General features: G+C 41.4%; 1 protein-coding gene across 5 annotated transcripts in view; it reads right to left on the bottom strand.

The window, feature by feature from the left end:
• Positions 1-226: 226 nt before the first annotated feature.
• Positions 227-23,047, bottom strand: part of LOC116854152 — a 48,698-nt gene continuing 25,877 nt past the window's right edge. Inside the window, exons 1-13 of one of the 5 annotated variants that reach the window (XM_032835784.1) lie at positions 12,907-14,616; positions 12,428-12,482; positions 8,594-8,699; positions 7,655-7,886; positions 6,295-6,825; positions 4,981-5,890; positions 4,716-4,829; positions 3,940-4,335; positions 3,514-3,854; positions 2,919-3,434; positions 2,652-2,764; positions 2,364-2,571; positions 227-2,277 (exon numbers count right to left, since the gene is read on the bottom strand). In XM_032835784.1, coding sequence (XP_032691675.1) covers positions 1,701-2,277; positions 2,364-2,571; positions 2,652-2,764; positions 2,919-3,434; positions 3,514-3,854; positions 3,940-4,335; positions 4,716-4,829; positions 4,981-5,890; positions 6,295-6,825; positions 7,655-7,886; positions 8,594-8,699; positions 12,428-12,482; positions 12,907-13,046 — 4,239 coding nt within the window. In that variant the 5' untranslated portion in view covers positions 13,047-14,616 and the 3' untranslated portion in view covers positions 227-1,700. Of the gene's footprint in view, positions 2,278-2,363; positions 2,572-2,651; positions 2,765-2,918; positions 3,435-3,513; positions 3,855-3,939; positions 4,336-4,715; positions 4,830-4,980; positions 5,891-6,294; positions 6,826-7,654; positions 7,887-8,593; positions 8,700-9,757; positions 11,768-12,427; positions 12,483-12,906; positions 14,617-14,639; positions 18,508-20,992; positions 22,686-23,047 lie in introns of those variants that run through there. The other 4 variants (XM_032835790.1, XM_032835788.1, XM_032835789.1 and 1 more) reach the window with 4 other exon arrangements.

Below are 23,047 nucleotides of genomic sequence, written 5' to 3'. Positions count from 1 at the left end.
ATATATATATATATATATATATATATATATATATATATATATATATATATATATAATATGTATATATAACATAATATTATAATATATATAATATAATATATATTATATATGTGTGTGTATATACATATATATACATACATTATATTTATATATATATATATATATATATATATATATATATATATATATATATATGTATATATATATATATAATATGTATATATAACATAATATTATAATATATATAATATAATATATATTATATATGTATGTGTATATACATATATATACATACATTATATATATATATATATAAATAAATAATCGCATCTGTAATCGAGTATGCAACCAGCTGGGGATTAGTCTTATAATATTAAACATTAGTGTGATGTCGGCGAGAACACGGTGGCGACGTGTGTGATTAACAGACATACGTAGACGCATTCGTCAGAGGAGATATCATGAGACAAAAGGATAATTGTTCAATGATTTTTTACGTATAACGAGTGAAAAAGAAGAAGAAATGTCATGGTTACGCGAACGCCGCCACTCGACCGCTCGTAAAACACCGAATCGTATGTTTGAAATGCGCTAGCTTCTTCTTGAAACAAATTATGAATCAACAAGGAAAATAAAGAAAAAGAGAAAAACAGAAAGAACAAATAAAGAACGATACGATGCGTCGCTTTCATCTCGAAAGTCAGTCTTAAAGATGCATTGAGCAGAAGGCGACAGAACTGCTGAATGAAGGATGCATCGACGTTTTGACCGTCTCTTTATGGCTTTGTCGCGAAATCAGCATCCACAAGAAGCAGCTCTTCTCTTTTTTTATTTTTTGTTTCTTTTTCTTTTTTATATACTTCGACTACTTGCTTGTGATGACGGACAGTGTCGTTAATGGTCATCCATATCCACGATGCAACATAATTTCGTGATAGGAGTCAGTCTCAAAAGTGGGTCCAGTGAAATAAATTTCATCATCGATCACATCGATATCCATGCGCAGTCGACTTCTTATGCGATGGCTATCGTGTGTTTCTGTTTTACTACTGAGCATATCTAGCTTAGGAGCTTATAGTTTAGGGCAGGCTTCTAGGTACAGCTGTGTTATCCACTGTGCAAAAGAGTGTCCGCAAGGAGACATATACTGTCAGCACAAAATGTAACAGATATGATACTATGTGACAGATGTGCCACATTTTCTTGACGGATACATCGACTTAAACTTTATCTCCGAGATATTTTACTCATTCGAGACAGAGTTTTGCCATTAGTGTACAGCACACGTATACCATATTCCGAGATTGATTAGGAATTCTTATAAGAAAATCGAAATACTCATTGCGGTAATTACCACAACTCTCTAGATCGCTTCAGTTTTGTCTTCATTCGAGGAATTTAGAGAATATTTCATAATATTCTCTGTCGATTAATTGAAATGCCGCATCAGAGAGCCAATTGTCTCTGGAATCGTCGAAGAATCTTCTGGTGTGACCTTGGCGATCATATTCATCCGCAGAGATGAACATCCAGACATCATCTGCTACTTTATCCCGGGATGTTCATCACTTTATGGTGACTATCGTAAACTCCGGCATTACCTTTGTATAGTCGTCCCTACTTGATACTACAATACCGCGTACTTTGAGGCACTCGAGGTACTAGTTTTCGATTTCTTCATGAAATCATTTTGACTTGCGTCAGAGCATCGAGACGTTATCGTTGATTTTCTTCTCGTTCAGCATGGACGTCCTCTCTTCTAGCTGGATGTTACTGCCGGCGTTGCCGTTCATAGTGGGCTCGCCGGCCAATTTTATCGCACCCGGTTGAAGATTGACATACCTGTGAGCCTGATTGTCCTTGACGTCCGTGGAATTTTCTTGAAGCCACATTTGCTTCAGGGTCGATGTTCTCGTGGGATCCAACAGCGGACTGGAACTATCCTGTTCGTAGGACTGGCCAGTCAACAGAGGATCCAAGTTGTGATCATCGTCCTGGCAGTTCAAGTCCAATAAAAGTGGTGTTGGAGAATCTAACGACTTGGAGCCGTGTATCTGAGAAGGCGGACTCTCCGGTGGCCATGAGAGGGAAAACTTTCGAATATTCTCCGACAAGTGTATATCCAGTTGACCGGTGTTCTCCAGCTGCACACTCGCCAAGGGCACATCCAGGCACGGTGAAACGATACGGGGATTGGTCGCTAGGAAGTCTACGATATACGGCGCTGTTGGTCTCTTTGTATGGTCCACATTCCAACACGAGTACATTAAATTCTCGCTGCGCAAATGATATAGGTTTCGTTGTAGATGGTGAAGAGGTAATCATTAAAACAAAGTAACTTTGTCACAGTTGTGACTACTTACAGTGGTAGTTTCACTTTCTTTGGCACGACGAGACAGTTGCCAGCCTTCACGTGTGAGAGAACTTCGTTGTTGCTCATACCTTGGAAAGGGAAGCTACCAAAAGTCACAATCTCATAAAGTAATACACCGTAAGACCAAACATCGGACGCTGGCGTGAAGATACCGAGCCCCAATGATTCCGGCGACATCCATCTCACCGGTAGCATACCTGCGTGAAAAAGATTTCACAATGTACATCTAATGAAAATATAATGCTATCATGTGACATAACCATTTTCGTAAACTTACCCTTACGATTGAACTTGTAATAGTCATTTTCATACATTGGCCTTGTCATACCGAAGTCACCAAGTTTCACCACTCGTTGGGCGTTCACTAGACAATTGCGAGAGGCAACATCTCTGCGAAAAAGAGGTGAAATATAATAACTCTGATATTGTGAATAGGAGTTAAATTACATTTGCAGTTTGCAAAAAAGAATGAGAAAGGACATTTTGGCTTTTATTGGCTTTCTTTTATCTATTAGATAGATTGTTAAATCTAAAGTTTGATTACCTATGAACGTATTTCAACTGAGCTAAGTAACTGAGCGCTCTAGCGATATCCAACGCCATGGCGGTCAATTTTTTATTTGAAATCTCGTCGGAATCCTCGTAGCTCTGGTCGTTGACCAGATGTCTCCTGCCTAACAGGTAAGTCTTCAAGTCGCCGTAAAGCATAAATTCCATCACGGTGAGCACAGGCTCGCATTTGATGCACACACCCAATAACTTAACGATGTTTTTGTGCTCAAATCTCTTCATAACTTCGACCTCGCTCAGGAAATCGAGCTTCTCGTCGGTCGAACTGCCCACTTTCAAGGTCTTCACGGCAATGGCTAGCCAGCCCTTCTCAGGGAAGAAAGCTTCACCGCCGTAAACGGTGCCGAAGGCGCCTTCTCCGAGTTTCCTGTTGATCACTACTCTATCTCGCGGAATCTCCCATATGTCCAAGCCGGAAGTGTCTGCCTGCGTTATATCGATACCCAGAGACTTCATATACTTTTCGTGGAGCTTGACCTTCTTCTCATATCTAAACGTTAAAATAAGATCTTAGGATTGATTTGATCCTATATAAGCGTCACGCTTGAAACGAAATATAATAAACGTACCTTCGCTTAATGAAGATAAAACCGATGAAGAGGATTATTCCGAAAAGCCCGAAACCGATAACATTTACAATCACGATCGCTACTTCGCAAGAGACATGCAACAGCTCCGCCAAACCTTCTAGGACGCATCTCGATTCTGAGCCATCGTCCGGCATCTCTCCCGACAACCAAACGAGAGCCGAAGTATCCAACTCCAAAGTACCACCAATAACGTCACGCTTTTCCTCGGAGATGTTCGGATAAAAGTTGCCAATGACTCGCGTGTCATTATTGATGAATTGCAAGATATTGATCACGGAGTATCTCGATGATCCGCCCATGAATTTTATTTTACCGGATACCTGTCGAAAGAAGTGTATTCCAAGTTGGAAAACTTTTTCGAACTATCGGTTTGATAAATCTTATTTTCTTTCTAACTTAACCAACCCCGTTGAAATCGGTCTCGCCGATAATGTCCGTGAGACGATTATTTGTTTGGTCACTGTGAAGCTCGAAAATGTAGCTCTGGTTCTCGCGAATGAGGCGATCCATGGCGTAGGCATAAGTCCACATAGCGTCGTAAGCATAACCAGCATAGTTGGAAGGTTGCTCGTTCTGCGCCCGACAGATATTCTCATATCGCGTGCGCCATTCGCGCACGGTGATTCCCTCTTGCATTATCTCGTCGTCCGGGGCGAAGTATGCATGTGATAGACCGAAGTATCCGTTTATAGCTCTCATCATGTCCATCGTGCTGCAAGACACCTGTTCGCCATTCTGATTGTAATGATCCGTGTCGTACCATTTTGGCTGAAGCCAAAGTGGAAGGAACCATACGTAGCCCTTTAATAAGAAAGCAGAACTCATATTAGCGATTTTAGCTTCGCTCAATCTAACATTCTAAATTTCTTGAAGCAAAATTTCATTCGACAAATAAAGTGATCACCAAATCACCCAAATGCGAGCGATTTTTTACTGATGTAGAGTAAATTATCCACTCTAAATCGTCGAGCGCATATTTTCACTCAAAATTGAAAAGTGAATTTGATGTGATTTGGGCAGTAAAACATTTAATCTTGCGATTTCGAGTGGTAACATTTTCATGGTCGCTTTGAACGAAAATAGCGTCACCTTCCATTCGTTTTAAGTGAGATTCCACTCCAAGAAATTTGGAAAGTGTTCGACAAGATGATGAGTGAAATGACATGATGTGCAATTATTACCTGGACTGCTGTCATCTTCAATTTATACGCCTCGCACATAACCTGACGAGCCACTTCATCGTACACATCTGCGATAATGATTTTGGCTTTCCTGTCTTTCAAATCTTGCAAGTACTGAAAACAGATATCAGAAAATTGTTTCATCTCTGCTCGTTTAGGAATATCGCGTAGAAAATTTCAAAATCCTCATCTCTCTTTATATTACTGAACAATCTTCGTTACATCAGATGAAAGATCGGTCGGCGCAAGTGAAAATCAAATTTACCTTCGTCATCATAGCGACCTCTCGCTCCCTCGGAAACTTGGCGGTTGCCACAAAGGTGATACCCTTGTCCCGGAGCATTTCCTGCATATATGATATATATTCGGTGTACTTCTGCCCGTCCTCTGTGAGAGAAGCCACGCGACGCCAGCCGAATCTCTCTAAGAGCTGCAGATACACGTACTGGTAGTGCTTGTTCTCGCCGATGGTCCTGAAGAAATGCGGATATTTATGGCGATCAAAGCTAGATCCTTCAGCGCTGTAGCTGATGATCATCGTTTTATAGTGCTTGGACACACCGACCAACGGCTCCACCGTTTCCGAGCAAGCCGGCCCTAACACGCCAACTAGTTTCTCGTAATAATTGTGCACAATGTAATCGATGAAGGACTTCATCACCATGTCCGACTTGCATTGACCGTCGCTGGCCAGCAAGGAGAGAAAGTAGTCCCTCAATAAGGTGTTATTGATATTGATAGCATACTTCGCCATATTGGCGGCGATCACTATTGACTTAGCCTGGTAGGAAGTGCCACTCATAGGAAATATTCCACCCACATAGAGAATATTTTTGTCGTCATCGTCGGGCATCCAGTTCGCAAGGGTGTAATTGAGATTGTCTTTGAGCCAGTCGCAGGCGATTTGCTCGTCTGGGATGTCACTCGGTTCTCGGCTGCGTCGCGCGATCAGATCCTCGTACATGCTGCTACTGAATTTCGCGCGATTGATCGCCTCAAAAGCAAACCTCGCGATCATCTCCAACCTACCCCATACTAGCTTCGTTAGCTTGTTCGTCTCATAGGCACAGCTGATCGTAATATTGTGCGTTCCGCAACGGGGAAAGTCAATCGTCGTGAATTCCCTCTCATTCGGGATCACAATGCTGGGTGAGTAGTGCAGGATCACCAGTGACCTGAAGGAGATTATGTTGTAAAACACATTATACTTTTCCAAGTAAAAAATTTCTAAAAAATTGGTCACTAGTTAGAAACTGACTATGATTTATTAAACAGTTAGTAAACAGAAACTAGACAAGGAAAAATGATAATTAAATATACAACCATTTCAAATGAGTTTACATATGAAAAGATTCTACCTTATGAAACACGAGTTACACATCATTTTTAATTGTTTATTATTGAGCAATAAAATATAATAGTTTACAGTGCAGGATTTTGAAGAATCAAAACTATTTGGCAGAATTTTGTACAAAAGGATTTTGATAAATTTTCTATTCGGATTATTTTATCCAGTACTTGGTCCCATCGATCAACTATCTTTCGGCGAGATCGCCGATTATTCTTCACATCAATATACCTGTTATCAGTGGAAGCTGACGAGTTTCGCGTGAACTGCATATACTCCTTGGTCAGGTACTTGGTCAGATGTCTGAGATGCGGGCCGACCCACGCCACCTTGACGTAGAGCTTCATTTGATCGATATGCTCCTTCACGAAGCCGGTCTCGTCGGGATATCCGGTCAGCAGCAGCGCGCAGCTCGGTGGTCGAGCAGACAACTCTGAACTCTGACACTGTTCCGGCACGTACATCCCGTCCTGGCAAAAGACATCCTGGCAATAGTGATCCGAGGTCTTGGGATTTATCGTGAAATTCTTGATGATCGGGAGATAGTTCTCGTCGATGGCGAACTTGCCGGCTGTCTCCGGTCTGGAGAAGATCAGCCAGCTGTCGTCGGGTCTGGAAAGCGCTTCCGGGACGAACCAACCGAAATATCCCGGCGGCGCTATCGAGCCGCATTCCTTCACGTTGTACCTGTTCAGCAACGGCATCGTGTCCTGCTGCGGTGGAATCCACACCTCCATGTTTACCATCGTCTCTGGAAATCTACTATTGGAACGGGAATGTTAATCACCTCTGCACGCACGCATGTGTTGTTCCGCTGGAGTTTGACGCGAATTTGTCGTTCAGATTCTTCGATTCGGCGTTTTCGGGTCGTCTTCTTTATTTGACACTTTTGATCTAACACAGAAAATATCTCAAGATCGCAAATAACTTTTTAACATGCAACTTTTCCGTCTGCTTGCACTTTCTGGATATTAGTTCACCACATACAGTGCATTGCTGTTGCATTCGCAATCAAAGAAACATTGTCAGGTGGTATTCGACGCGTCTCAAAATGGCACAAGTATTGACAGACAACTCGAGAGAAGCTTGATGCCTCGATGTTACGGAGAAGAATACGTTTGAAAGGTACACCGAGATAGACGCTATTAAATGATTGAAAAGCGGCGCGAGAAACTTGACTTCTATCGGCAAATACGTCCTGAATATTTGCCGGAGAAAACGTGTACCGAGATGAAACGTAATCGCTCGGCGAAAAGAGTACAAAGCGTATTTACAATCGTCACAATGACGAGTGTCCTCGATCGTTAATCTGCCGATGCGGTGCCACACGGAGCTCCTTATGAATGGAAAATATACGTCAAAGTTACACCTACCATTCTGCTTATGCACACATCTCGAGCGAAGTTCAACACAGCTGTTTACACACTTGTTGGAAAAAACAACGCGAGGTATTTTTACGATCCAAGAATGAAAGAGAAGAGCGGGAAAAGAAGGAAAGGAAAATTCAAGGAACCGAATCGTACAGAATCCGCTCCAAATATCGCGTCAAACACTGCGGTCAACTAAAGTTCACGATCGTTCGTTGTCTTACTGTCTACGTCCGGTGTAACTCTGGTACATTATCTCAGACAGCCTCTCGAAAGTTTCGACCGTGTCGAATTTGTCGTTTTTCTCGACCACGGTAACACCGCTGTAGCCCAGCACTTCGACCAAGAAGATCTTCATGATCTCCGACGCCATCCTCTGGGTGACTCTCCTCGACACCTCGAACTGAATATTCATAGACTGGCCTTCATAATGGATCACCCTCTTCGGATTGACCTCTGCAAAATCACATACCCTCGAAATAGAATTCCCCGCGATCACGTCTGCGCGTCGGGTTCGCACGATAGAGAAGCGAGGACACGAGTACCGGGTCGCGCAAATGTCAGTCGAGACGCGTGGATTGAGAGTCACTGTACATGCAGAAATACAAGGTCGTTTTGCCGTCCGACCTGAACAATGTAAACATCTGAGAAAAACATGTAGCCGAGGGAAGAACGTTTCCGGCCATTGCCAATCCGCGCAATAACCGTGTTTAAGTGCTCGATAATAAGCAGGTGAAACTACGCAGCGCGGCTGCATTCACGCATCAGAATGAATTCAGCTCCTAATTACGTGGCGAGCTCGATGCATCTAATTACTGCATCCACATTTCAAATTGAATGAACATTAGTCAAGTAATAAACACCTGACAGATAAATAAATGTTCGCGGGTGAGACGCTAGCGACTCGATTCAATGTTCAAAGCGCATTTAACGATCGCCGCTAATTAGCCGATCGCGGTCGTTCGACGTGGTGGTTTTTTTCATGAGAACGAAGAGACAAAGAGAGATAGATAGAGGGAGAAGAGAGACAGAGAGAGAGAGAGAGAGAGAGAGAGAGAGAGAGAGAGAGAGAGCCAATGGGTAGTATCGCGTCTCTTCGCGAGCTGACAAATGCGCCGTAATTGAGCCGCACGATCAGACCGGTGATAATGACGGCGATTTACCTTCCAGCATTGTCAGACAGCGGTTCGAGTGCGCGATCTTCAGCACGGCCACGAGGACCAGCAGGCCCGCTAAGGATCCGGGTCTCAGCATCGTGACCTTCTCATCCTGCAACAGACGAGGGCGATCGGCTCGCTATTGAGATCGCTCGTTAGAAATGTATTAATTTAGTCACGAGCGGGTCGGCCAGGTAACAAACATTGGCCTTCGCTTTGTGGGGGCGGCCAGATCGATCGCGGAAACCGTCTAGTCGACGAGTAAGTGGAAAACAACGGATGACCGGTACAGAGCGATTTAAAGGCTCGCGCGCGCCGACCATTGCCTTATTTAACATTCTCACAAACGCAGTCGTGAAATTGCTCGAAAACAGATCCATATTTATCAACTCTGTCGCGCGCATTCATATTGCCGGAGAATGTCGCAACTGGCTAATTACAGAATAGTTTGTTTCACAGAGAGAGAGAGAGATTTTTTAATTTGTTCAGTTTATTTTTTGCTTAGTGTGTATGTATATATGCACTGAGCAAATAAATATTTAAAAGATAAGAAATATTTATTCGATAGATACTAATAACATATTTGTATTAATATACATATAACTAATAACATATTTGTATACATATTTTTTACATTGAGAAAAAATTTCTCTTTTAAATGAGAAAATATATATTTTCCAAAAATCACCGTTGCAGTTTCCAAGAAAAAAATTGTTTATTTTTAAACAAAATAATTTAGATTTACGTAAATATGTTATTAGTACTCATCGAATAAACGTTTTCTTATTACTCAGATATCTTTTTCTCAGTGTATAGTTTTAGATTTTAACGGACGGAGTTTCGAGAAACTTGCGCTCACTTTTATTTGCGTTGTAATATCTTTGAACGTGTATTCGATGCAATGATCAAGGGTCAAGTGCCAACTTGACTAGACCATTAGCTCGACTAGACGAATAACTTGATTAGAAAAACACATTGAAAAGTAAAAACTGACCACTAGTCAGTAAAAATAAACTGGAATTTGAATATTTCTCTATGCTAAACGAAACAAAAAAAAACGATATTTTCTTGTGACCGTATCAGTAAATAACACTCGGGTGGCACTCAAACATTAAACATTGCACAAACTCTACAAAAATAAAGATTTTCAGTCATTTCTGAAACACATACAAACACACATGTCGCTTCATTTATCACAACAATTTGTTACCAAATCAACGCGAGATTTCTCAGCGTTTCGTCCGCGCGTATCAGAGAATTCGCGACGAACATCGCGGGCGCATCCGGGCGCTAAAAACTTATCTCTTCGGGATTCAGAAATCAGATCTCGAGAAGTGACGCCGCGGCACAACTCCGTGAATCAGTCGGTATAAATAGCGTTCATGCCCGACATTATGTCTAGAAAGCGCCGCGGGTTGTTACACGTGGATCCGCACATATACAAACGACACGACGCTTGCTTTAGAGAGAAGGTGGTCGTGACAACGAACAACAGGCCGAGCCGCGATGCAATGAATACGGCGTATTTATTTACAAGGTGTCCGGGAGAGAAAAAGAGATAAGAAGAAAAAGGCGGAAGGAGGGAACGGCGGCGGGTCAATCCTGTAATTTAACCCTAGATTGAGACGCAGATTGTGCACGCGTATGGAAGTCGTATCTTCTGCGCATATTTCTGCATACCACCTTCTCTTCCTCCCGAAAGAGAGGGAGAGAGAGAGAGAGAAAAGAGAAAGAGAAGAACAGCAACCGAACTTCGGCCGAGTTAGTGGACGATCTTTGTCATTGTAGTCGGCCTAGTCACGGTGTGAGGGAAATCATTGCGCAACACATCACCGCATTTATCACGCGCTGTTCGCACGGTGGGCGATATCGCCGCGCTATCACGGCGAGGTGGCGTAGGGCGATAAGGTCGCGAAGGGTTACGAAGGTAACGGACGTGTTCAGCCAGCGGGTTACCGGCCGATCTTATCTTCCCGTAGCGATCGAGGAAGCCTTTTTTTACGGCCGCGCGATAGTACGGCAGACGGTGCGAGATAAGGAGGATCGGCGGGACTTCCGGTTTCCACGGACGTCGCGCTCCGTACAGCCGCAGGAAACTCCTCAGGAGACGCCTCAGTGGTATCGATGCGCCGAGCGCGATATCGTTTCACCTTGGATCCTGGCGAAGGTACTGGTAAAGGTGCGCGAAGCTGTCGGAACGAATGAATGAGGATCTCGAGGAGGTTGTACAACTAAATGAGTTTGTCAAGAATTTATTAAAACTGGCGCTGCGTGTCAATGGAAGTGTCATCTAACTGCACGTGCAATTGGAACAAGAGGAACATTCGAGAGTTGAAACATCCAAAACTAAATCAGGCACTTTTTATATACTTATTTTTATATTTATTTTCCTTCCGCGATAGAGAAATTTTTATACAATTTTCGAGCAGTTATTGGACAGTTATGTTAATTTTGTCTAGTAACCAAAGAGTAAAACTGTTTGGAGTCCCAATATAACACTTTTCCTGTAGTTATTGCGTATGAAAAATTTGAACGCAAAATTTGAACGCATTTGCTGTACGAAAATAAAGCAGAAAATAAACACAAAACTGTTCGATTGATTGATAATCAAGTCTGTTGCTCATAAGTTGGGCAGGTTTGGCTTATTATGCTGCGATGACTCGCGATTCATGTATATTTGATTTGAAGGGACTAGACCTCGGCAAACATAAACGAGAAGCGTGATTCGGTTTTGTATAAGATCGTCCAGAGAAAGGCGACAAGCGCGCTGCAATAAGTTCATTCGGGAAAAGGTCGCATGGCTCGATCTCGGAACCGAACAATATAGAATCGAACTGAACGTCTCTTCATTCTCGTTGTTTGCATTTTACATTTCAGCAAAAATGCAACGATAAAACCAATGAGGAAATTACTCAAGAATGAGTCAAGCTAATTGATTGACTAATTACAGTAATTATTGATTCCCAATGATCAAGTAGAATCAATTAATTTGATGTAAGAAACAACCTATTTTGCTTTAACATTAAAAGGATGTTAACCCGTAACAGGTACTATGCCTTTTTAGTCAAGCTATAGGTGGACTCAATGGAGTCCGGCGAACTCCATTGAGTAAATAAATTTTTGCCATTTTTAATATGATAATAAAAGGTAGAAAGAAAAACGCTTTATACGAGTAGTTCGAAAATAATATTTTACGAATATTATATTACAACTAGTATAGACATATATAATAACAGTCTCAGTTTTTCAGTAATCTAAAAGAAAACGTTAACTGATTATAAAATGAACAATACAATGTGGACAGTGTTGAAATAAAATACACTGAAAGACAAATAATCGGAAAAAGAAAAAAATTTATGTTTTAATCTAAGTCTACAAATTATAGATTATATAAAAAATATAAACAAGTATTGTTAAATTAAATACAATATTAAAATCTTAGAGGGTTTTTAGATGCAATCGTTACAGATAATGCTTGTACATTTGGTGCATATTGGTTCATTGCATCTAACATATACTTCTTTGGACTTCATATCTTTACTTCTAGGACATTTATCACATCTTACTCTAGATGGTAAAATAATTTTAGATCTTTCAGTTTCTTCAATTTTTAAAATAGATGAAATTATTAAACGCAATGGCTTATGAATATATTGAGTTGTAAGACGTCTCTTAAGTTCAGGTTCTACTAACTGAAAGGCAAAAGCTTTTACTCTTTTGCGTGAAGAATGAGTCATATTGAGCTGAAGATTAAGAAAATTATTTTCATAAAAGTAACGTTAACGGTGCAATGGGGTCACTGTGACGAAAAACAAATGCATATAATTCACAGTTACTTACAAATAACTCGATGATCTTTTCTTCTGTCACACTAAAAACTGTTACTCGAAAGGTACTGAAAATATTAGCGCCATACAGTGGATAGTTTAGAAATTATCACGAAAATAAAATTAGTTGGGGTCTCTGGGACCTCATGGTACCTGTTATGGGTTAAATACACGGAAAAAAGATTGGTTGAAGTAACGTGATATCAATATCAATAAACAAACCAAACCTGTTTTAGTTGAAGGAAGCAGAATTTCTAGTTCTTAAAACCGAATTTGATTCATTAAGTAAAAATGGAAACTAATGAATGCTGATGGAGATCAGGGCAGATCATGGATACTCGAATCAGATATTTTTTTATTGTAAAAAACAAAATTTCTGATTATTAGAATAGAATTTAATTCAAAGAAACAAGAAATTTCCTTCATGCAAAGTGCGTTCAGTTCGTTTATTGTCACATTAATTCAACCGATCTTTTTCCCCCGAGCAATTACAACTCTTTTTTCACTTCCATCAGTGACTTCCTTGCATTCACAGCGGATTGAATCGCTGCGACCTCACGCGCGTCCGTAAACGTTGAACACACTATCGACCGAACGGAATTCCGCGCATCGCCTCGACGCTGCTGCAACATCGACGCAAATGCGCCGAAGTTACGGATCGTTGCGTGCGGTCTACGTCAAGCCGGGGATTATGTACGAAAGGCGAAATGGACGTTGAGCAGGGGGCCGCACGCTCGAAAAGTCCAGACTCGCCGGCGCCCGGATGCCGCCGCGACGTTTGAGCCGCGTCGTATCTTCGGAGGGTATAAGGCATACCACCGGGGCGGAATTGGGCACGGCGAATTTCGTCACGCCATTTTAGCGTGCCGACATGCTTCTTTATTGCGAAGCCGATAGAAGACACGAGGCGTGAAGTAAAGCTTTCGCAAATACGAAGCGCCAGCGAGTGATCGACGTGACTTGGAACACAGATAGCAAGAAACGACAAACGTAATTTTATTATGTTCTCAAAAACACATTTGTAGAGAGAAGATTCTAAATGAACTCAGGGGTATGTCGCTCACGCGTTCTTGTTTAGTATTTATCTTGAGAGGAACAGCGGATACAGGAATGCGAAATGAAATCTTTTAGAATAGATATATTTCCTCGAGTTTCATTAAAATCGAAATAATATTACAATTAAAAAATTTTTAAAAATTGATTTAGTAGTGGCAAAGTAAATTTTCAGAACTCTCGAGAAATTTTGTATTAAATCACTCACCATCGTGAATGAACAAACTTAAGCGACGTTTCACGTAGCTAGAATGACGTTTCTCGCAAGTGTATGATATACTATTCCGGATAAGCAATTTTTACTCATAAAATAATTGAAATCGACTATATGAGCGAACAAGATAAAGGCTAAGAAAATTGGCCCATACTTAAAAGTTGGTAGATCTGTGGAAACCTCTCGCTAAAATCTCAGAACTACTAATCAGGATATTTTATATGCGGTCTTTTTTCCCTGCACTATACTAAGAGCCTTGGCACACAGAAAAACTTAAGCAGTAAACAAATTGACCAATTACATTCGTTGATTCTTGGACCGTAAGAAGAATCAACGACTGATTAGTCAATTTGCTTATTGTCCAATTTGCTTACGTCCTACTGCTTAAGTTTTTCTGTGTGTCACGGCCCTAAGCAATTGATTTCGGTAGCAGGGCAAGATGGCGGCCTCGTTGCTGCATATTTATATATTTTGGTTAAATAAATAAAATATACGGTTTACAGATTAGTTGCTGACATAACACGTAGGAGGAGGTTGTCTCTATTTGCCTCTAAAATAGTCTTTATCATGTCTATACACAATCACAACAATTAGTTGTCTGAAAAGTTGTAACTTCGAAATTCTGAAAAGTGTGTAGCATTAGTCCCACTTATTTATTAATAGACCCTGAAGCCGTCAGAAAACACAGAATATTTGCGCGCAATTAGATAGAATATTTTTGTCCACCCTCCCGTTACCAGCGAGCGAATTTCATACCACGCTCGTCGGCACCGCGTCTTCGCTCGTCTTCGCGAGCGGATGCTGACGATATTTTAACCCCGTTTATGCGCGTCGCACCGGCTGAATTATGCAGAAAGCGGCGCAAAATATCGCTGCGTCCCGAGGTGAGCGGCGAAGTGACGTGAAGGAAATGGGAGGATGGCCGAGAGTGACGAAACACTCGCGATTTAGAACTCACGCTGCAGAGGCGTTAAAGTGCAGCCCGACCTACGCCCTCCGTTATCACTCATGAATAAGACATCATGGGACATGGATCAGATGAACTCCGTGCGGATGCTGCGATCGAATCTCGTCACTGCCATTCAGAGCTTGTTCCACGAATAATTTTCACGCACCACATTTCCAGCATTCGCGTTCCTTTTCATTCTCTCTCTCTCATGGACCATTGTCGCTCGTTGCATTCGACGGTACTGGACGAATTTCAGCGCGAATCGCGCCGAACCTGTCGCGCCAGTCCCACGTTAAAGCGCAACTGAATCGCTTATTCCGGTATAAAACGCGGCGCGTTTTGAATTTGATTCGCGAAGTGGAGCCGTTCGCAAATTAGAATCAATCTTCCAATTATGCAGATGCGAAATTTGCGAAACCGATTGTCCCAGATCTGGGCGCGCGATGTCTTTGTGGCCGAAGTTTTTCCTTCGTTAGCGTCGAAATGAATGACGTCGTTTGTTTCACATTACCGACGTATTTAATGCACCGCGAAGGCCTCCGCGCTGCGTGTCGCCTTAGCACAATCGTCGCAATAAAACCGCTCAATTGCGACAATGCGTGTTCTATAGTTCTTCCGCCGTTCAATGCCGATTACACCTTTGAGCTTTGCTCCGATTGCATTATCATAACAAAGGACGAAAGTCTACCGGCAATTGGACTGGAAATAAATTCCACAAAGTGAATTTCACGAGAACCTCGCGGATTATCTTTGCGTGAAAAAGAAGAAACATGAGAGAAACGATCACGAAACGACACAAAATGCCATGAAATGTTATTAATTAACGTAGATAATTCGAACGAATATGGTTTGAATTTTTTACCGACTCCTCTCCTTCGCGATGTTGGAATATAAATAAAATACGTAATACTACGCACGTTTTATTGATTATTAAACACATTTATGCATCGTGTTTCCATTTTAAATTTTGTATCACGGATATGTCGTATCACGGATATGTCATATACTTCATTAAGACGTCAAATACTCGAAATGATTTATTCATACGTTCAGATAAATATCATGCCTACGTCAAATTGTTGCATAATAAAATTCCTAGAATATCGTCGTATTATCGATAGTAGGCTCCACCCGCATAGAAAATTTCTTGAGAATTGGAATTCAGACCGCACGGGGAAAACAATTCCGTCAGTGTAACTGAACTTTGAACTAGCAAAAATTGGGACCAGATGGAAAACTCGATTGTAGAAGCAGAAAGATTCCTGTAGGAACTTGTCTGTAGATTACGGCAAACAATATATAAAAGGATATTATATTTGAAAATTTTTCCAGCAAAGTACTGACTGCAAAGTACACATCGTATTGATTACACAGAATCACTACAAATGCTGGGAGAAATTCGGGCGTTCTGATCGGAATAATTTTGCCGGGGTAATTTGAGGAATTTCTATGCGGACAGTCGTGACCTCCGCGCTTCGGGCGCGTGGATGAACGGCGCAGTTTGTCGCGTCATCTGACGATATTGTAACGTTAATTCTGTCCAGATGCCGTGATAATCTCTCGTCGGCGGGGTCAAAACTCGCCGCAGGTGGCAAAATGAGCGTTTCACACGGGCGGATGTGAAGCCCGCTATCCTAGATGCCGGGCACCGATAGGTGGACGAATATTTTAACAGCGCCGCACGAAAGGGTGATGCCAGCACGCGACCGCGCACGCGACTTCGCATGCATAAAAGTTGGAGCCACGGGACGGCGGTCACGCTCACCGTCGAGAGACTTGCGCGCGGATAAAAGCCATTCCGCCTCGCGCCATTTGTCATTCTGTTCCCCCCTTCGCTCCTTTTCTTTTCTCCTCGCGTTTTTTCTTCGTCACGCGCGAGAAGTCCCCCTTGTTAATTGGTACTCGCGCAATTGCCCCGGACGCGATCGCGGAACGATACGAACGATCGCGCCTTGAGTGCCTTTCACGTTCCGAGCACGATTTTCGCGATGTACCGCATAAATTCGCTCGGTCTTCCTGCAAGTTCCCGCGAATTTTAACCTTTCACAATCGCGTTTGATGGCGCGCGACGATGTGGTTGCGCAGCAGATTGTTCCTCCACCAATGTTGATACTACAAACAGCCCCAGTGATACGTCGGGTTTCCCCGTATTCGGTTTCTTTTGTGTATCTTCTATGTTTATTCGTGCGTCGTTCTTTTCTTTATTTACGCGCGGAATTCACACGACGAGGCGTATTTACCATATCCAGAAATTCGAAATTATCTAGTCACGGCGCGCGTCGAAGAAAAGAGAGATTCAGGAGCGCAGGAATGGAGAGACCAAGAGGAAAGTCTGACGTAACTCACTTATCCCTCGTCGCTGCATGAGTTTTATCTCCCGCCAGATAACGATAATAAGTCATATTTTTAAAGCGAATCCCCAAATAGAGTGTGACCCCAGTCGCTGGAAAGCGTCGCGAGCGTAGAGAGCAATTCGCGAGAACGATTGCGTATCTATCTCAAACAAGCTTCTACGTAGAAGGACCCGCGACGCACGCGAGAAACGTTGCGAAATAATGCGGGCAAGTGATGTAATTGGCGGTGCCGCGGCGAGGCGAGAAAAGCCCGTCGCTATTCGAGCAGCTGGTGTCATCGTGCGCGAAACGACGAAAAATGTCAACATCGCGAATCCATCTGCGATGGGAGTATCGGCACGTGACGGGCTTCCTAGAAGGAAGTCACGCGAGTAACATTGGAAAATAATACAGGCGAGTGACATGATTATCGGTGACACGGCAATGAGACGAGAACTTGTCGAGGCCTGGCGGCCTCATGCAGTGATACGGCGAGAAATGTCAACAGCAATTTGAGGGAGTCGCGGTTGCTATTTCTGCGAGAATTATTAGTACTTGGTTTAACTTTTTGATATCATTTCTTTCGCGGGAAATACAAGTTTGAAGAGCGATAATTCTATTTTCATGTTTCTATTTCTACAGTGATACGGGGAAAAACGTCAGCAGCAGTTCGAGAAAATCCCGGTTATTTTTCTTGCAGGAATTATTAGTATTTAACCCAACTCTTTTTGTAGGAAATATAAATTTGAAAAATAATAATGTTTCAATTTTTACATTAATACAGTAAAAAACGTCAGCAGCAATTCGAGCGAATCGTAAATCGATTACAATTTTTTAATAAAATAATCGGCAAATCAATAATCAAAATTAATCAATTGGTAAATGTGTAATTATGAATAATTTAATTGACTGATAAAATTAATTATCAATTAGTGCACGTGTAAAACCAACCAAGTTCGATTAAAAATTAATTGCATCAATCGATGAATTACATATACGACGATTAATTTTGAATTTTGATAATTAATTTGCCGATTATTTTTAGCCAACCAATATTCGAATCGATTAATGCCTAATATTGTTTGAACATTGCGTTTGTTGTCAACTACTCGGTTCATTCCTGAATCTCGCCGTGAATAAAATTTAAAAACATCAAAGATAGCTAAATAGCTGTGTACTACATGACCGGAATGACGCACGTACTATTTTAACGCATAGTGTTCAAATGCATAGTTCTTATATGCAGTGTCATCGTCACGAATTGTTTTTGTTCTAGTAATTTTTTCCTCGTTTTTCATCGTGTCTTTTTTCCCGCCTACCGCTTTATCTATCTATCATCTGTTTATTAGCCGCCTATTTGTTTCTCGTTTTTTATTCACCGATCCGTTTCGCCTTACTTAGACCGTGCTAAATGCATTCGCCGTATAATTATTTCGCGTGACTGCTGCCATTTTCGCTGTAACTTTCAATTAGTTGCTCGGAGAGATTTTATCTCGCGGCATAATTAAATATTATCATATCCACTCATTCATTCTTTCCCCCTCCCTGTCTCTCACTCCCTCTCCCCTCCCCCCTCTCTCTCTATCCTTCCCGTTCTTTCTGTCGAGAATGGGCAATAAAAATTTCATGCTGCAAAACGTCGAACGGCAGATGTAGCCGTCTATTTTCGGTAGGCAAACACAGTCGCGCGAGCGCGAAATAAAGTGTCACCACGCGATCGCGTCGCGCGTTATTGCGTCCATGGAAAAACACTAACGCGAACGCGCGCGCGCGCGAGAACGGAATCGCGCACGAGTGGCGACAAGAAGTGACATAGTGGCGCCAGAGAGGCAGGAGAGGAAACGCGAATGAAAATCACAAATCGGCGTCGGGGACGGAGGAGGCGGCGGCGACGGCGGCGCCGTCGTTCTGCGCTCGTCTTCTTATCGAGTGTTTTTTCCGTGACCGCGGAAACGCGTGCACTTTTAACGACGATAAACGACGATATCGCGAATACGCGCTGACGAAATTTACGCCGGCGAGGCCAAAGATCCCGTTGATAGCGTTATTGCGTGTGTCATAACAAGCGCCGGTTTGCATACGACAATTCGAGTATAGACTCCTAGATAAATAAAGAAGCGACGTTAAAACGTCGATAATTGCGATAAATCGAAATGCCGCCATCTTGTTTCTCCATATTCAACAGACCTGGCCAATGAGATCTAATCCTCGGCCATATTGAAAGAAGTCCAAGCAGATTAGGGCAGATAAAAAGATTAATAAGAGAAATTGTAATAAATATTAAAATAAAAATTGTAATAAAAGTTGTAAAAAATGTTGTAATAAGCATGCTAAGAAAGGATTTAATTTAAAAACCTTAAATAAATATATTAAAATGGGACGTCGTTTCAATCAGGATCTAGTCAGGCATGCCAAAGTAGGACCTAATCAGATTTACAAGATTAGATTTCATCTGAATACTAATCTATAAAAGCGTTACATCTCAGAGTATAGCCTAAGAGGACCTATCTTTTGTAGAGCTTTGATAGAAAAGTAGGGAAAAAATCCTTTTTTAATCTACGTTTTAAATTTCTACTCAGGAGCATTCAGCACTTATTAGTCGACATTTATTAATACTGCTTCCCCGACTTGTTATTCATACTTCTTTTATCGGTTTTGCATTATGCACAAGAATCGCGGTTTCTGCATTGAGCTGTGACCGACATCGTTTTATTGTATCGACGTATTACCATAGCGAGAAAACGCGAGTAAAAAAGACGCAGTGGACGCGTTAAGTTATCTCATGACTAATTTTCCGTTGTTAAAAGCCAATAGTTGTTGCGCGCGATACGAAATATCTATCGGCCTCGCCTGATAGATTCCTGCCGTGCCGGCTGTGCAGCAACGAGTACCCCCTAATTACGCAGTAGAAACGGGCAATCTGCGCGGCTGCGTCTGACGAAGATCCGTGCTAGGAAAACGCGAAATCGCTGGCTGCTAGCCACAACAATAAAAACAAGCGAGCGTATCGTAAAACTGTACAAAGAACGCGGCAAATTGTTTCTGGGAAGGAGCCGTCATTGGTTAAACAGGTTCCGTTACCGTATTTCTCCTCGTATTCCTATTGCGAGACACGAAGAGCGGTGTCATTTCCCACAGATTCTACAGAAAACTATAATTTCATCTTTGTGTTGTATTTTTCTCCTCTTTCGTATTGCACTCGCGACGGCGTTTCAATTCTAAGCGAAGCGTCCCATCGAACTGATTACGGAAAATTACACTAATCTACACAAAGATTGTAATCTTCATCTAAACCGTTAATACTAGATAATTTTGTGGTGTTAATCACAAATGTAACAATCGAAAGCAAAGCTTAATTCTAATTTCCATAATATAGTAAACAACAATCAAAAGACACAACTTGTACGAAATCACATGTCTAAAAGATAATTTTATATTTTTAGCTGGTGTAAGGCAGTATGACTTTGTAAATAAAACAAAGTAGAGTCTGCAAAAGTTTGTGAATAAGAGTGTTTGACATGAGTATTTGAATTTTCTACAGAAAGATGGACAGAAAAAGAGAGAGACGATTCTCTAATCTTCCGCTGTGACTTTAATTTTGAAAACGTTACACATTGTCTAATAAAGTACACATTTAAACTGAAAGAGTTTCGTGGTGAAATGTCAAATTCCCTTTACTTTACTTAAACTATTACTTAACTAGTACTTTTTTACTCGTAGCAAAAACATAAATTCCATATTTCTCAAAATTTCTCAAAGAGAATAAACAGAAAAGAAATTTAAATTTTCGAAATCCTCCGCCCTGGGAGAAATCACGCAGTCATTTTCATACAACCGCTGAAGAGGTTAATTTGCAAAAATTTAAATACAGCCTATATCTCTTGAACTAGAGCTGAGTTATTCTTTTACTGTCATTTCCTGCGTCACAATACATAAACACAAATAGAAGAAATAAAAATGTGAGAAGAATAGAAATTATGATGCAATATTTGTTGACCAGAGTTACACTTCCGCTCAAAACATACGTACATTCTGCCCGAGGGCAATGGTTATAACGTCGTGTGAGAAAAAAGCGGCAAGAAGTTAATCCATCAATCGATCGGTTGATCGTGATTCATCGCCACTCGTAATTGGTCACTTTGGAGACAAAGAGAGAGAGAGAGAGAGAGAGAGAGAGAGAGAGAGAGAGAGAGAGAGAGAGAATAAAGAGGGAGAGTGTGCGGGTCAACTTCAACTTCAATATTTGGCTCCAGGCCTCTCTAAGAGTTATGCCTCAACGTCATTATTCCGATTTATGATATATTTCGAGAGTAAAGTCTTGAAAAATTCCAAGGCACGTTCCAAAAAATCACAAGGTCCGAACTTGTTCGAACACGTCTTGTCGCGACGGCGGTTAGGTCGAGACTTAGAGTGTGCGGGTGTCGACGCGATAACGAGTGGTTTTCCGACGCGATATCGTTGGCGTTCGACTTGATATCGATCGACGAACTGACACACGATCGCCGATCAACAATTCGTCGAAATGCACCGAGTCGTGACGTTACGTCGCATCCCGCGAAAGCGCCGCATCGTGCGACAGTCGCATAGGCAGATAAAAGCGCGTCGGCGAATCGTACGCACTTGTCGGCCTTATTGACGTCATGATGACACTTGTTTGCCGCGACCGCGCGGCGTGATCTATGACGATAAGTATAATTTTCGTGCGCACAATAACCGTACTTCGTGCGCGGCGCGGCCGCGTTCAGCGGTCGCGAATGCCGTGTACGTTTATTCCAACTTTTTCATTCAATGCGAATCGAACGCGCGTACATGCAATTACTGCTCTTACCCATTAACGTTCGCGCTTCGTCTGAAAGACGCGACGACTTGGGTCGATCGTTTCATTCGGATCTGCCCGAGCGACGATAACTCTATTAAGTTGGCGCCAAACTCTCTAAAGTACGATCAGTGTGTCCTTCATTGAAACACTACACTTTAACTGACGGTTCAGTATAACGCTGCAATGAACAAAATCTTATTGGAAAAACCAATTAATAATTAAATAAATAATAATTATTTCTTTAATAATAATAATTTTGTTAATAATCAATTTAATAAATAATAATTTAATTAATAATTAAATGAAATGGGAACAATTGTTAGTGTATTTTGCAAACACAGACAGTGCCATGGTCAAACACGGCGCATGGAAGCGTTAATTCCGTCACAAGTATAGAGTGTTGAATTTGTTATATTTGCGCACTCAAAAAAATATCTCATTCTTAATGGAATCATCTAGGAAAACATTCTAAGCATTAGCCAGACAGCATAATGTCCAAAATCGGGTCATAAGACGTCTTTAAGACATCTTTAAGACAAGTTTATAAAATATTGTCTTAAAGATATCTTAAAGATGTCCTAAAGACGTCTTATGACTCGATTTTGAATATTTGTGCTGTCTGGGTATATACAGGGTCTCTCACATTCTCCAGGCATTTTGTGGGGACGTAGAACAGGTTGAGGTGAACATAAAAGTCCTATACCGTTTTGCGATATTTGCAATAATTATCGAGATATTAATTGTAGAAAACTTGTAAATGATTATGCAGAATGTGGTAAATGAGTTAGAGTAGCGACGACTACCGTCATGTACTTATACTTTAGGTCAAATTGAAAAAGTCCTCTACCATTTTCCAAATAATCATATAGATTTTTAATTATTAATTAAAGAAGATTATTGCACGATTTTGCGTGCACTCATCTTCTTTAATTAATGATCATTCACAAATTTTCTACAATTAATATCTCGACTTTTATGTTCACCTCAATCTGTTCTACGTCCCCACAAAATGGCCGGAGGAAAGTGTGAGACACCCTGTGTATATGTATATATATATATATATATATATATATATATATATATATATATATACATACACACACACATACACACACACACACAGGGTGTCTCACACTTTCCTCCAGGCATTTTGTGAGGACGTAGAACAGATATACAGGGTGGACCATTTTAATCCATCCAGTCGAATATGTCGAAAACCAAGCACGGGAGAGAAAAATGTTTCAGACAAAAGTTGTAAGGCTTAA

The sequence above is a fragment of the Odontomachus brunneus genome, unplaced genomic scaffold, assembly GCF_010583005.1.
Source record: "Odontomachus brunneus isolate Ranch 3 - 2012 unplaced genomic scaffold, Obru_v1 Obru_scaffold_009, whole genome shotgun sequence".
NCBI lineage: Eukaryota > Metazoa > Arthropoda > Insecta > Hymenoptera > Formicidae > Odontomachus > Odontomachus brunneus.
The sequence above is the reverse complement of the archived record's forward strand: the minus strand, read 5'-3'. Positions and strand labels throughout refer to the sequence as shown.